The 15,756-nt window shown below is 48.8% G+C and overlaps 1 protein-coding gene across 1 annotated transcript in view; it reads left to right on the top strand.

The window, feature by feature from the left end:
- The window catches only part of LOC147725374 (uncharacterized), a 2,508,159-nt gene that overhangs the window by 2,080,211 nt on the left and 412,192 nt on the right, over nucleotides 1–15,756 (top strand). The window contains exon 20 of the mRNA XM_086964051.1: nucleotides 14,414–14,552. Within this exon, the coding sequence (XP_086820177.1) occupies nucleotides 14,414–14,552 (139 nt within the window). The remainder of the gene's footprint in view (nucleotides 1–14,413; nucleotides 14,553–15,756) is intronic.

The raw sequence follows: 15,756 nt of genomic DNA, 5'->3' as shown, positions 1-15,756 counted from the left end.
CCATTGTTCCAGGATCCAAGACCTGAGGTTCAGAGAGGTACTTTTTGGCCTGTGACCTGGTCACAGCAAGGACATGTGATGATATCCCTAACATCTCTGCATGAGTCCTGTACTCAACTTCTGACCATAGAGAGTTCTCCAGGTCATTGCCCAACAAACAATCTACTGGGAGATCAGCACTAACCACAACTCTTTTTAGGCCAGTTACCCCTCCCCAGGAAAAGTTAACAAGTGCCACACTATGTGTAGTAGTGACATTGCTGGCATTGGTCACCAGGTAATTATCACCTGGCATGTATTGTCCAGGGTCCACAAAGTTAGGTGTCACCATGGTGACACTGGCACATGTGTCCCTGTAAGCTTGAGCCACTTTGTTATTGATCAAAGGCGTCTGTCTGTATTTGCCCAGGTTACTGGGACTTATGTCAGGGGTCAAATCTATGTCCCCTTCACAAATCAGAACAGCCTGTGTAAGGGTTCTGACTAGGTCAGAATCTCCTTCAGTTCCCAAGGTGATACCCACTACCCCCTTGGTTTGTGGACCAGCACTGCTAGCTGTACTAGTGGGTGCAGTTGCCTTAGGGGCTGCAGTGCTGGGGGCTCCACCCTTTTTACACTCACTTGTCCAGTGAGAGGTGTTTTTACAAGTTTTACACCAGGGTTTCTTCTGACCTTCTTTCTTCTTCTTCTTGGAAGTTTGGGACCCACCCTCTGTATCATTTTGGGGCCCTGTTGAAGACTTCTGGTCTTTAGCTTTCTGCTCCCCACCCTTCTGCTCTGTTTTCTTCTGGTCACCACCCTGGTTCTGGTTCTGGTTCTTTTGCTTAACTCTGGTTCTTACCCATTTATATGCCCTCTTTCCCAATTCTTGGGGAGAGGTCAAATCTGAGTCAACCAAATGTTGATGCAACTGCTGGTTCTGACAATTATTTAAAATTTGTTCTCTCATCAGCAAATTATACAATCCTTCATAGTCTGTAACCTTGCTTCCCAGCAACCATCCCTCCAGAGCCTTAGTGGCACACTCAACAAATTCAGACCAGTCCTGAGTCTGTGTCTTCTGGGTATCTCTGAACATTAACCTGTACTGTTCAGTGGTTAAGCCTAACCCATCAATCAGAGCACTCTTCAGGACCAGGTAGTTTCTAGAATCCCCATCACTAACTGTGAGGAGTCTGTCTCGGCCTCTACCTTCAAAGGAGAGCCACACGATTGCTGCCCACTGCTCCTGAGGGATCTGCTGTACTCTGCAGGCTCTCTCCATTGCAGTGATCCATTTATGGATATCATCCCCAGCTTTGTAGGGGGACACAATCTTACTCAGGTTTCTGTTATCAAAAGACCTGTCTTTATCCTTGTGGATATTGCTGCCAACAGTGGGTTCTATTACCCCACTCTCTCTAGGCTGTCTTGCTCTAGCAAGTTTCTCTTGGGCCAGGGCAACTTCTAATTCTTGTTTCTGGATCCTAAGCTCAGCCTTTCTCATTTTGGCCTCATGTTCCCTTCTCTGAGGGCTAGTCATCTCCCTTCTGGAGTGACCATGAGAACCTCTAGAAGCATGGGAGTTGTTAGTCACCTGAGTGAGTCCTTCTCCTCCTAGGCTTCTGGTTAAGTCCACCTGGGGGTCTGAATGGGTTGTTACCTGATTCAGTCCCAAATAGGCTTAAGTTAGCCTGGTTCAGTCTACTGACCAGCACCTGACTATTTCTGTCATCATCTGACTTACTGCTCCCCCCCTCCTCTGTCTCTTCTTCCTCTTCCTCCTCATCTACCTGAGGAGCTCCAGTGATGGGGGCTTCCTCATCTACCAGAATGATAGGGGCAGGGGTGTCTACAGTGTCATCCTCTGAAGGATGGCCTCCATCAGCATTCCCAGTGGGGTCTGCCTTAGAGGGCTTTAGAGTCTCAGACTGGTCTAAGAGCTCTCTTAGGTGGTCTGTAGTAGGGAATGGCCCTGTCTTCAGACCCCTTAAGACACAAAGCTGTCTTAATTCCTTAAAGGAGAAAATAGCAAATTTGGATGGTGCCCTTGGAGGGTCACTCTCAACAGGGATGTTCCCAGTGGAACCCTCTGCTCCAGACATTGCTCTAGTGTGGGTGGATGTGTTGCAATCTACCTACACTGGTGTTTACCTACTAAACCTATCTAGTAGTTGTAGTCAGGGTGTGCTACTCCCTTTGCTCTACAACAACTAAGTTCAGTAGAACTTAAGTATACTAGTCTTGTTTTATATGTACCTAGCAGGTACCTGTGTGATCTTTCAAATGATAATCTCAAAGATTGTAATGGTAAAACAACAGCAAGCTCAGATCCCAATCCGCTGCTCACCAATGTGAGAAGTTGGCCTGGTATATAATGCTCACTAATTCTTAGTGATCACTTTGTACCATGCCAAGCAACCCTTATGATGATTGGTTGTAATTCAACCTTGTAGACCAGTTATCCTAGTGGTAATGTGGACAAAGCAGTCTTAGGCTTAACTCTGAAAGGCATGTGAAGCCAGCTGTATTACCATACACAACCCCCTTGAATACCAAATGAAAGGGACACCACACAGATATATATTGAAAATATATATTGATTTATTAACTATAAAATCCCCTGGACTCTTTATGAGCACAGAAGCACAAGCGTTAAATCACAAGACAGTTTAAAATACACAAAAGTTGCACAATATGGATGAGCCCTAGGGGCCACCTAAACCATATACTAAGAAAGTGGTATAAGAGATACCAATCGGAAGGAGAACAGGCCTAGGGCCTTGGGAATCGCTGGAGCTATTCGAGACTAGCAGTGACTAAGTCGAGAAAGGCCCGCGGGACTCGGGTGCAGTGTTCAAAGTGCACGCACTTTCCAATGTAAAGTCTATGGTGCGTAAAAAGTACAAAGTTAGATAGTTAGGAACCTTCCGAGTGACCTAGAACGCTGAAACTTAAGACACAGGCCCTTGAGATGTCTACCAGTGTAGGAACACCGACGGAGCTGAGTTACCTCACCCACAGGAAGCGGGTGCACAGGGTCGAAGTAGTGTCGGGTTTCGTCACGCTGGTCGATGGTGCTTGGAGCTGAAGATGCTGCAGGCGGCTCGATGTGAAGAGTTCCGGTGGATCCAAGGGTGGATCTGAAGATGTGAAGACCTGAAAGCAGAGGGGACAATGTTCAAAGTCACTAGCCAGTGACTACCGTGGAACCAGATTGGAACCAGGCGATGTCGGGTGCAAACAGGCGTTGTCGTGTAGCTTCTCTCTGCTGCCACGTGGACACCGGGGGTCGAGGACGTCCAGGAGTCGGCCACGAGCTGTCCCACGCAGGCTTCTCGCTGTTGGCGGTGTCGGCAACTTGATCGGAGCAAACAGGCCTTGGCTAATGCAAGCCACGCAGGAATCAAAAGATGCTTAACACTCGGACCAGCAAGGTCAGAGCGAGTGCTCCTTTTCACAGGAGCTTGGGTGAGTCTGGAGCAACCAGACCTGCTGTGTAGTTTGTCGGTTTCGTCGCCAAGATGGCCGCTGACCACATGGCTAGTGGCCGGGATGGCGCGTCGAGTGGCACAATACAAAAGGGCCCCACGCAGATCGTGGAGATGCTGGAGGGCTCTTCTTCGGTGCAAGGGCTGCTCGGTGGTGCGGGTTCTCAGTCCCCAAAGCACAACGTCGAGGATGCCTCAGATGCTGCGCAGTCAGCTTCTCGAGTGTCTTTCAAGAGGTCCGGTCCCACGTCACTCGGTGCCTCCACGGGTCCCTTCTTTGCAGGGACTGTGGATCGGGCTCTGAAGGTCTGGGAGTCTGGTTCTTGTCGGGCTCTGGGCTCGGGCTCCGGCGGGAGGCGGCGGCAAAGCAGACGTCGAGTTGCTGGTTGGTACCTGTATTCACAGGGTGGCCACTCCTAGGCCACAAGGGAGATTCTCTTCAGTCTTCTGAGCAGCAGAATGTCGAAGTCCAGTCTTCTTCTTTGTTTAAAGTTGATTCAGGATGATCTGCTGTGCAATGGCACTGCTCCCACTCTTATTCCCAATCTGAGGGGTGGATCACCTACTAGGTCCCTCCTCTGGGAGGAACCAGGAAGGGGGGCGGTTACACCCCCTTTCCTTTGTCCAGCTCCTTGCCAGGCCTGGGTCTGGAAAGTCCCAGGACCGGTTTGGACTGGCTTATGCACGGGGACACCTTGTGTGCCCCGGGCATGTCTGATTCTATTCAGCCCTGTCCTACCCTATACACAAAACCCTGTCTGGGGTGGTGCTCGCACCTCCCAAGGCAGGAAACCCTTTGTCCAGGCCACCATCTGCCGAGTTTCGGTCAGCAGCAGGAGGCCAGACTCGTGTCTGTGGTGGCAGCATCCATTTTGTGATGCTGAGGCTCTGGTTAACTTTAACCGGGGTTAAGGCTGCACACATGTCGTGTCCCTCTAGAAGGGTGGAATGCTATCCCCGTCGACAGAACTGTCGAGGGGATAGTATTCCAATTCGTATGACACCTTACTCGACCTGCTTTGATAAAGCCAAACCAAAGATAGCATTTAACCGCGAGGATCATAATGCACTTAAGAGTATATGGTATGGCAATATCCCGGAACAGCTTAGGGAGTGGTTCCCGACAGCTGCAGACAGGCTCAGCTCATGCTAGAGCACCATCTCACATATTTCCAAGCACTCTGCCTCCAGGATTGAAGAGGCCTTCCATAGGAGTGGCTGATAGGAACATATGTGTCCAGTTTAAGGGTAGATATAGGGATACTATATCTAAGTAAGAGGTGATTACACCAACTTACCCCAGCTGAGTGATCAGCCAGTTGTGTCAAATATGGAGGCCAGGCCAGGGGTGGCACAATACATGCTGCAGCCCCTGGTAGGCCTTGGAAACACCTATGCCTTGGGTACCTAGGGTACACTGTTACAGGGGCCAATAAGGTGAACCGGTTCCAATTCGTAATGCACCTAAAGTGCATTGGCAGTAATTTAGAGAGAGAACAGCAGGCTGTGGGTCTGATTAGCAGGCCCACAGCCACATTAAGTCAGAAACCAGTGAAGCAAAAAGCAAAAATTTGGGGTGACCATAGGATAGCAGACCCTACTCTCCTACAACTTTGATTTATAAATCTTGAGTATAGCCTCCATGGGTCTTGCTGCCAGTCTCTTGGAGAAGTTCAAGAGAGCTGTAGTAAATCTTACAACTACATTACTCCTTAGCTTCATCTGCGGGCCCCAGTTTCCCTTCTCATCGAAAAGAGCTCCCAGATAGGGGAAAGAAGGCACCCTCGTCAGGATCGTTCCGTTACACCTGAAGCTTTTCACCTTCATGTTCTTACTCCGTGCTCCGGCCACCATTACATGGGATTTAATGATGTTAACTTTTAAATCCAGGTCCTCCATGAAGCTGCCAAAATGGTCCAGCAGCCTCTGTAGGCCCAGACCCGTGCGTGCCAGTAGAACGACATCATCCGCGTACAGGAGGACCGGGATACCCGATCTGCCTATACTCGGTGTGTCCAGTGTAGCCATACCCAAGGATTTTTCGAGGGCATTAATGTAGATAGTAAAAAGAAGGGGGGCCAGTATGCAACCTTGTCTAACCCCCCTACTGGAGCTAAATTTCCCGGTGCACCGTCCTTCCTTCGTAACCCTGACAGAGGCCGACAGGTCCTGGTGAAGGTAGCCTAGAAAGTTAACCAAAGCTTCATCCAGGCCTAGCGCACGTAAAATCCTCCATAATTTTGAGCGATTGACTAAATCAAACGCCGAAGAAAGGTCCATAAAACCCAGATATAAATAACCGTCCTTTGCGACTGTATATTTGCTTATGAGGAGGTGCAAATTTAAGCATTGGTCCATGGTGCCCGGTGTTCTCTGAACCCGTACTGGAGGTAAGATAGGACCCCCTCTCCTGCCAGCCAAACCCCCACTCTCTTGAGTATGACTCTGCCCATGATCTTAACGGCAGAGTCGAGCAGTGAGATTGGCCTATAACAGGCCGGGTCGCCTCTACACCCCTTCTTGAAAATAGGGACTATAACGGATGAGGTCCAAGATGGTGGGAAACCAGCGGTGGACACCGCATTAAACACATTGGTCAGGATTTTAGCCCAAAATTGTGGATACAAGATATACAAATCTGCAGGGACCCCATCCGGGCCAGGAGCCTTGTGTCTAGTGGTCTCTCTGATCGCCCTTTCTACCTCAGCCAGGTGAAACCTAACTGGTGTGTTATTCCCGAAAGGATCTTCTCCACCCAGTGAGGGGCCCCCCTGATCAATTTCATGGATGCCTTTGAAATGTAAAAGCCAACTGTCATCGGGAATAACACAATCCGTGTCCAGGTTCTCCTGGTCCGAGAAGAAAGGCTGGTTTATAATAGCCCAAAACTTTCTGCTGTCCCTCAACACATCCCTGGATTGCAAATGTTCCCAGGCTTCCTCCTTGATTTGTCGTTTACGCGTGGCAATGGCAGTTTTGTATTCCTTACGGAGTTGTGCCACTAATGCCCTATTCCTCGGACTATGTTTTAGTGCCTCAAGCAGAGCACCATGGGTCTTAGAACAGTTTTTATCGAACCATTTATGGGCCCTCCTAATATGTCTACTTTTACCACCCTCTAGATCAGTGTTTCCCACACGGGGGTCCGTGGACCCCCAGGGGTCCGTGACACATTCCCAGGGGGTCCGCAGGCAGCAGTTTTAAAAGCACTGCAAAGTCCCTTGTAGAATTAGCAGTTTTCGAGCCACAATGAAAGTGTCAAGATAACACCAGTGATTAATGGCCTTGCTGGAGAGAGATGAGAGTTTTGTCCAGTGGCAGGTTTGCCGTATCTAATGTAGCACAGAGGGTTAATATGCCTGCTGCAAAGAACGTGTACCTTGCATTTTTAAAAACAGTATTTTATGTGAATAGGTCAGTGGGTTACTGCTTTTGCCACAGAGATTCTTTGGTTACTCTGCAGCTTATTAGAGACAATCAATCTAGCACAGTGACCTATAAACGGTCATCAAAGAGCTGCTTACAGACTGCATGGTACAAGTTAGTAACTTATGTTTTTTCCCAGTCTTTCATTATCCTGATGCTGTTAAATGAGATTATTTGGGTGGAAATACATTTTTATTGTTGGTCAATGCTAACCACTATGTTATGTTCTGAATCCTGAGTTTGTGCTTTTCCAGACCAAGCACTCTTTAAAAACGCCTGCCAGTATGAATGACATGTGTATCCTACACCTTGTAGTCCCCTTTACCGTATGTAACATTTTCTCTTCACTGATTTACAAGTATGATTCATTGTCTATATATGTGTGTGATGTAAAGTGCTCTGACATCCTACAACTGTGTGAGAGATGCTATAAAACAAATGAAATACATGTGACTGGTGTGCTAAGGAAAAACGAGAGGCACTGTTGAAGGGTAGTAATAAGTGAATCATTGAAGAACCCCAACAAAGATTGTTGTATCCTGGTGCATAGTAAGATCATCATTTACTATTCTTTAAAAGCTAATGCAAATCAATATACAATGATAAATTTGTTGTAGAATGCACCATTGTATCCTAATTTCACTGCACTGTGTGTGCACTGTATGAGGGCTGGTCTGAAAAGATATGCCAGGGCTGCTTTGGGTTTCCACTCTGGCCCTGGCAGGAGCAGGAGCCTTGTACTACCAAATAAAACTAACCATTTAAAATGTAATCACGGAGATGCAGCACAAACCTTCCCATTAAAATGTTCTGTTTTTTGCAAACTCTTGCAATATAAAACACTAAAATCCTTAGTAATTCGAGTATTTGTTTTGTGTGCACGTGTGTTTATTTTTTTCGAATTATTCTTTTAATGTTTGAAAATTAAATCCTACAAATTGCTGGGGGTCCCCGGCTTCCAGTGGTGAGTCAATGGGGGTCCTCAGGAGTCAAAAGTTTGGGAACCACTGCTCTAGAGCCATAGCGATCTGCTTGCACACCTCTACATAAGCTGCAGCCACGTCAGCTCCTGCAGCGGTGTCATCCGAGCAGACCACCAGATTGGCCTCAGTTTTACTCGCTAACTCCTCAAAAAAAGTCTCTGGGACAACCCTGTTCCATTTTATACGTCTCCCTTGGTCAGTGGATGACAGATCCTTTGCTGCCCCTCCCCTTAGCTCCCTCCCGAGCCTACCAATGCCGAGGTCAACTGGCAACAGAACCGGGTTATGGTCGCTGAAAGTTGAGATCACTGCACCGTAGGCTGAGATTTTGTCCAATGGACCAGGGGATAAAAAGATGTAGTCGATAACCGAATTTGCTCCTCGCCCTATAAAGGTGGGAACTCTCACCTCTCCATTGCCAACTCCTGGTTCGAATAAATTCATATTGGCAAGAAGAGCCTCAAGGGCCTCTCCCTCTTTACTGTGCTCGAAATGGGGTACCCCCTCGGGTGGTAGCCCACCATGAACATCATTATAGCACTCCCAGGGGCAAGGATGTATATTAAAATCACCCAAGAGCACCAACTCTGGGGCAGGGGATTGTTCCTGTGAATATGATGACAAAAATTGCTCTAGGTTGGTAAGGTGCTCGTTCTGTAAAGAGCCCTCCCTCGAGTTATAAAAATTAATTATTAAGAATTTATGCTGGACAGAGACAGTCCATTCGATAGTTAGGAAATTCACGGAATCAGTGTCTAGTTTTGTAAAGGTCCCTACAAGGTTTAGGGAAAAGAGTACAAGTAGCCCCCCTTTAGGTCCTCCCGCTGCCCCCTGGACAGCGGGGACAGCAAAGTTAACATAACCATCCAGTGAAACACTGGGTGAGATATCCCAAGTTTCTTGGAGGGCAATGATCTTGTGGTGCCTGATAAACTCCAGCCATATAGGGTCATTTATTTTTTATCTAATTCCCGCCACATTTCAGGTCAAAAATTTACAAATATGCCTCTGTTCTCCTACCTCAGTTCTCAACTCTGCCAAACAGGGAGATAGTCAGTCGTTCGACTCCATTGGAGACAGTGGAGAGAAACGATTAGTAAGACTTCTCTGCTAAGGGTGGACCGCCCTGCTGTGCATTAGAAGGTATACTCGATAGACCCCTAATCACCCTCCCAGAATGCTCCCGTGTAGGCCTCTGTACAATATTATTTGCTTGGTGACACGGTAACTGCTGTATGGTGCTGGTGGGCACCTCCTGGTAGTGCACCAGGGGACGGCAAGGTGGTCCAGAGGACCTGGTTGGGGGATAGAAGAGCCCAAGAGGGAGAGGTCTAATGTCCTTATTCGTCAAGTCGGGGGCATCCCAGAACAGTCTTTGAGGGCTGGCCTGATCATTAAAATTAACCACCACACAATCCCCTGGAATGCATTTTGGGCGCCGCCCAACCCAACTAACCCTTCTTGCCATAATCACACTACTTGTGATGTCTGTGCCACCACTGCAAAACTGTGAACACCATGGCCTAGCCAGGAACATAATATCATGGGTTGTTTCGTTATGGCCCGTCGTTACGGAGGGAACCCCCGTAGAAACGGCCACTAACAGGGCGGCCTCTGGAGGTAACTCAAGGTGACGGTCCCTATGACAGCCCTGCCTGAAACCATCTCTACTGTTATCTCTCCTATTACTGGCTCCAGAGTTAGAGCTCCTTCTCCCCTCCCTTGTTGCCCCCCCCCCACACAAAACTCCCACTCTGACCGGACTTTTACCCCTTAAAACTTCCCAGTCCTTGTTCCTATTATTATCACAGGGGTCAATGGCGATTGGGTTCTGAGGGAGGACCATGTTCGACTTTCGATCAGCCTGTTGTTTAAGGAAAGCATGAATTTTCTCACATTTGCCCAATAACCCCGCTACGCATTCATTCAGTGTGTCCACAATGTCTTTTGCAATGGCCACCAAAGCGGGCTCCAGTCGTGAGGTAAATAGGTCCTCTACAAAATTAGTGACAAGGTCCCTTAGGCTGCCATCCTGCTGGGTAGCCATCCCTGGTGGATTTTTCCTCCTAGGCGGTTTTGTTGTTATCTTTCTCTTTCGAGTATACTTGGGTGGGGGGATCGCGGGGGTTAAGACCTTAAGATTAGTGGCAGGGTGAGGCGGACTTTGGGGAACGGCTAACACCTTGTCTGTGGGAGGGGGATTTGTTATAACGATAGTGGGTTCAAGTGGGACACTCGGGATATGAGCAGGGTCTAGCGCCAGGTCGATAGAGGCAGAAGCCAACCCCAGTTCCTTTTCTGCGCTAGCAATTTCCTTAGTCAGTACCCCCACAGCAGAGGTTAAATAAGAAATAATTGACTCAGATTTTCTGGGAATTTTGGCATGTTTACGTTCATGTTCACCGCAACAGAGCTGCTTTCTCTTCCCCATGGCAGATATCAGAGGGTTGGCCCAGCCCGGCCTCTTCCGTCCTCGGACGGCCACAGACGGCCCACCCTTTGCCCGGGCTTGGCCCGGCGCCGCCCGTGGGACGGAAAAGATGGTTCCCTTAAGTACTTCCGGTAGCTGTGGGAGGGGCTGGATGTCAGCTGATAGCCCCCGCGGCTCGCTGGTCCCGGTAGTCCCCGCCTGACACGCCAAACCACAGGCAAGAACGCAGCGTCTCCCGCGAAGCGGGAGGCGCAAGAAGTATTTCTGTGTCTCCCGTGGCTGTGGGAGGGGCTGGATGTCAGCTGATAGCCCCCGCGGCTCGCTTTTCCCGGTAGTCCCCGCCTGACACGCCAAACCACAGGCAAGAACGCAGAGTCACCCACTAGACGATGTATTGGAGCCGGGAGGGAAAAGGACTGATGTCAGGAAGCTCCCTTTGCCGGAAGATTTGGACTCGTCACCATCTGTGTCAGTGGGTGGGGTGGGATCTCGAAATTCTGCAGCCGCTTGCAATGCTCTTCTCCTCTCTTGTGTAACCTGGTCCAGGTCTTTGGAATAGGGAGGAGCAGTCTGCGATTCCCCCAACCCCTACCTCTCCATCCGGCCCCACTGGTGGGCCGAGTGCCCCAGGTCATATTCTGTTTCTAGGTGGTTTCCGCAGTCCCACAACTCTCCACCCAGTTCCATTATTCCTTGGGGAAACACCCATTACAATGCAGTCATTACAACACCTACCTTTATGAGGCAACTGCCTTTACATCGCATGTCATTACAATGCATGCCACTACAACGCATGTCACGACAACGCATGCCATTACAATGCATACCATTACAACGTATGCCATTACAACGCATTATAAGGTAAGTAATAGAGATTTGTTTTAGTATTAGGGTGCATATGGGTTTTGGGGTACATGGGAGTGTAATTTTCACCCCTACACTATCCAACACGTACCTTAGTGTTGCCCTAAAAGTATTATGCGTTTTAATGGTATGTGTTGTAATGGTATGCGTTGTAATGGTAGTTTCTAAAAATGTGTGGTAGTGACGTGTTGTAAAATCATGCAATGTAATGGTAGTTGTGATGTAAAGATTGTGTTGTAAAGGCATGCTTTGTAACGTCATACATCCCTTCCTTGGGGTCTGTGAAGAAATGCAACTTGCTATCTGCCTGGACCCAGAGATGGGCCAGAAACAAGAGTAAATACTTGATGTTGAGGTCCCTCAATCTGTGTTTGACCGCAATGAAAGTGTGAAATTGGCACTGACCTGCCAGTGTATAGTCTGGGAACAACAGCGGCAGACCCTGAAGCAGAGGTCTAGCCCGGGACCAGGGTTCAATTCCCGGCCTCGGCGGGTATTGGGCTCAAAATTCCACTGACCTGATAATTCTCGCCTCGGGGCCTATTCCAATCATGGAGTCCCACTCTGCAACTCTGGGCAATAGCTTGCTTAATCTCCACAACGGCCCCCACAACGCTAAGGATGCCTGGCCTCCACCTTGGGGGTGCCCAGGAGTGGACGCCTCACAGGGAAAGCCAGGATGGGTTCCACAGCGGTATTCGTACAAGCGCCTTGAGACCCTTGCGGGTGAGTAGTGCGCTATACAAGTATCAATTTACAAGTATCAATTTTACTACCAGGTTGTCTAGCTTGCGGGCCTCTTACAGAATGATGTCGCTGTCTTTGTAGTGCTAGAGGTGTGCCACTAGCGGCCTGGGTGGTGCACCAGGGAGGAGGCCTCCATGCCGAAACTCAGTGTGCTCATTCGATCAAAAAGAAGGGAAAGAGGACTGAGGCAGGGATAAAACTACAGATCCATGAGTCAAGGTAGTATGCTGTATCCTATCAATCTGCATTTTCAGGTAAGCCTACCAAACAAATGTTCGCTCAGGGTGTGCTGCTGAGATTGTGAGACTTAAGTTTGCGGTTGGATTGTCGCCAGTGACTGCTTCAAACTGTGGACTTGTCTGCAAGCTTACGGTAGTCTCTTTCAGCAGTGTGGGATCCGTCCCTACTGTAACTATTTTATTTGCCAGGGCGCACAAGACAGCTCTACATCCACTAAAACTACATCAAGCTCCCCCGTGGTAGGCCCAATAGGTTGGTCTGTGGAATCCAGGGCTTGCAGGATAGTTGGTGGCAGCACCAATGGGTGTGGCTGTACGGGTTGAGTTCCGGATCCAAGAAGCCCCATGACCGCCATTGGATCACCCACTTTGTCCAGGGGAGAGATGACCGACCTCTTGTATGGCCCCTCTTGCGAGCACCTGGTGGAAGTGTTGTGCCTCGCAGCACACGCAGCCTAGCAGTCTGGTGAGTACAGGGGGGGGTGGTTAGGCAACACAACACAGACACCGCACCAACGATCACGAGGGGGCCAGTGCCCTCCAAAGGAGCGGGGACACCTTGGGCTCAACACGGCACCTCTACACAACGCACCAGCAGGGTCCTGCCAATAGAGTTTCTGACTCCTAAAGTGTTACTGTACTTGTGGGCCCTCCTCAGAATAGCCCCCTGCCTTCCATGGGAGGGGCATCTTGTCCATGTGCTGGATCTCGTAGTGGGCCAAGGATCACCCCGTGCTCTCCTTTCCTCTGGGGCCACAGTGGTGCAAGATCCACTCCGTGCTACTGGGGCTCCGGGGCGTGTTCCAACACCTGCGATCGGCTCAACGAGTACGGGGTGTTATGTCCAGGCCTCGGCTGTCTCTGGCTTAGGGCAATACTTCGAGTTGCACCCCCACTGATCGAGACTTTACCCGAGGGTGTCGTCACTTGTGCAATCACCTGCGCTGCAGCCTTGGTTTATGGGGATCTCTAATGCGCCATTTCCTCTGGTGTTGGCCACTAATCCTATTCTCTCCCGTCTCCTCTGTGCTTTGGCGTGTTTAGTAGTCACTGCCAGAACCCTGTGGACCTGCAGGTCTCCAGGAGAGACATGTCCTTTTGTCCCTGGCAACCCAGGCAGGTCGATGTATGCAGCGGGCAAGTGCTCCGGGCCCCTCTCTCTATGGGGCTTCCGGGGAGCGGACTCAGATGTTGCACCACCACCTGTCTTCTGGGGGCCCCGCCAACAGCCCTGCGGTCCACCGTTCAGTGCAGTGGGGAAGGGGGTCGCCGCCTGTCAGCAGCGTTTTAGTCCTCCCCTCCAGCCAAGCCTCGGCAGGTAACGCAGCCAGTCAAGGCGGGCAGCTATTTATATCTCCTTTCTCAAGGCTGCCCTCTGTCCTGCCTCCTCAGCACCTCCACCGAACCAACCAGCATATACGGGCGGAAAGGGGTGGGGCGATGGCAAGCAAGGTTGAGTGGATGTTGTCGGACGACAGGATCGCCTCGCGGAGCTCCGTTAGTGAGCAAATGTAAAATGTAATTGGATACTTGTATAGCGCACTACTCACCACAAGGGTCTCAAGGCGCTTGTACGAATACCGCTGTGGAACCCATCCTGGCTTTCCCTGTGAGGCGTTCACTCCTGGGCACCCCCAAGGTAGAGGCCAGGCATCCTTAGCGTTGTGGGGGCCGTTGTGGAGATTAAGCAAGCTATTGTCCAGAGTTGCAGAGTGGGACGCCATGATTGGAATAGGAGATTAAGCAAGCTATTGCCCAGAGTTGCAGAGTGGGACTCCATGATTGGAATAGGCACCGAGTCGAGAATTATCAGGTCCGTGGAATTTTGAGCCCAAGACCCGCCGAGGCGGGGAATGGAGCCCTGGTCCCGGGCTAGACCTCTGCATCAGGGTCTGCCACTCTAATCATTGAGCCACACTTCTCCTGCCGTCTGAGCGTCTGCCATCTTGCCCATCCAGGCCACGTACACACCTGTTGTATACTGATGTTGCAGCTAATTGTGCTGAGTGTCATTGTGGAAAAAAAAACAATAATTGATCTATTAAACAAAATATATATTGTGTGAAATATATTTGTGTAATCCCCACTTTATGTACGCATTCTAAGATTTTCTCTTAACTCCACATGTAACCTGTTGCTTCCAAGCTAGATTTGCACTATTTAAATACCGATACATATATACAACGATGAAAGTGATTTCAAGAAGCTTGGTAATGTATGTTTTTTTGTTTTTACTGCAACATTATTTCTTAGGTACATGGGGAAAACACGACTTCCCATCAATGAACGAAAGTTAGGAAAGTATCTTGATGATTCTTTGAAGACGGGTCTAAAAGAAGCAATTCTTACACCTGCATATGGCACCAGTGACCTTTCTGAAGCAAAAAACATGGTAAGCTCTCAAATAAATGATCTTAATTACATGTTCTATTTTCCTCTTGGTCTTAAGCTCTGAAATTGGTTCCCTTCTCAAATTCAGATGTCTCAGACGTACTCTGTTTCCTGAAGATTATTATCTTTTATGAACACTGCTGAACAAAATAGACATTTCTTTGTAATGCATGTATACATTTGATATCCTGTTATTGCTTTCTTGACTGTCTACCGCACCTTTTTTTGGGCCAGTCATATACTGTTTGATATTTTCTCACTGCCCTAGTAATCTCAGGACCTTCTGGCCTCTCCAATAAAATCAAATTGGACGAAGCATGAGAAGCCAGCATATATACCTTTTTGCCAGACGAATATACGAAGATATAATCAGAAAAAGTAAACTCCCAGGTCAAGCCTTCACTGTGGAGAAGTGTGGCTCAGGGGTTAGAGGCGGCAGACCCGGAATCTGAGATCGGCCGTGGACCAGGGTTCAATTCCCTGCCTCAGCGGGTCTTGGGCTCAAAAAAATTCCATGGACTCGATAATTCTCGCTCCATTGCCTTCTCGACTCACGGGTTCACACTCTGCGACTCTGGGCAATAGCTTGCTTAATCTCCACAACGGCCCCTCGCAGCGGGATGCCTGGCTTTCACCTTGTGGATACCCTACCTGGGGTTATCTCACAGGGGAATACCAGGACGGGTTCCCTAAGCAAGCGCCGGGAAACCCACTGTGGGTAGCTGTGCGCTATATAAGCTCAACTACATTTACATTTACATTGAATTCTCAGGCTCTCAGTGACTCAGTCCCCTACAGAACAAATCACAAAACCTGCTCTGTCATTTTCTCTTGCATTTGTATCTCAGTATCCAGGTATCAAAGTGGCTGTAAATGCCTTGCAGCGCATGTATGACCCATCAGAGGAACCCAAATATAGGCAGTATCTTAACAGTTATCGAAAACATCTCCAATCGATTACATTCTCTTATTATTGAAAACATATACTTTAGTACCTCCAGTAAATCAAAAGAGTTCTTTCCGAATATTAACAAACTGATGTACCTACAAATATCCAAGCCATGATTTCTCTTTCAACTGAACAATTGTCAAGACTTATTGCTTTATACTAGGGTTGTTAATATCGGGAGCAACATCAAGTGACTTAATTACCAATACCAAGGCTATTAAATTAGCACACGACCTATGTACTTTCTACCTTTGAG

Source organism: Lissotriton vulgaris, chromosome 3_2 (genome assembly GCF_964263255.1).
Source record: "Lissotriton vulgaris chromosome 3_2, aLisVul1.2, whole genome shotgun sequence".
In the NCBI taxonomy this organism is placed as follows: Eukaryota; Metazoa; Chordata; class Amphibia; order Caudata; family Salamandridae; genus Lissotriton; species Lissotriton vulgaris.
The sequence above is the reverse complement of the archived record's forward strand: the minus strand, read 5'-3'. Positions and strand labels throughout refer to the sequence as shown.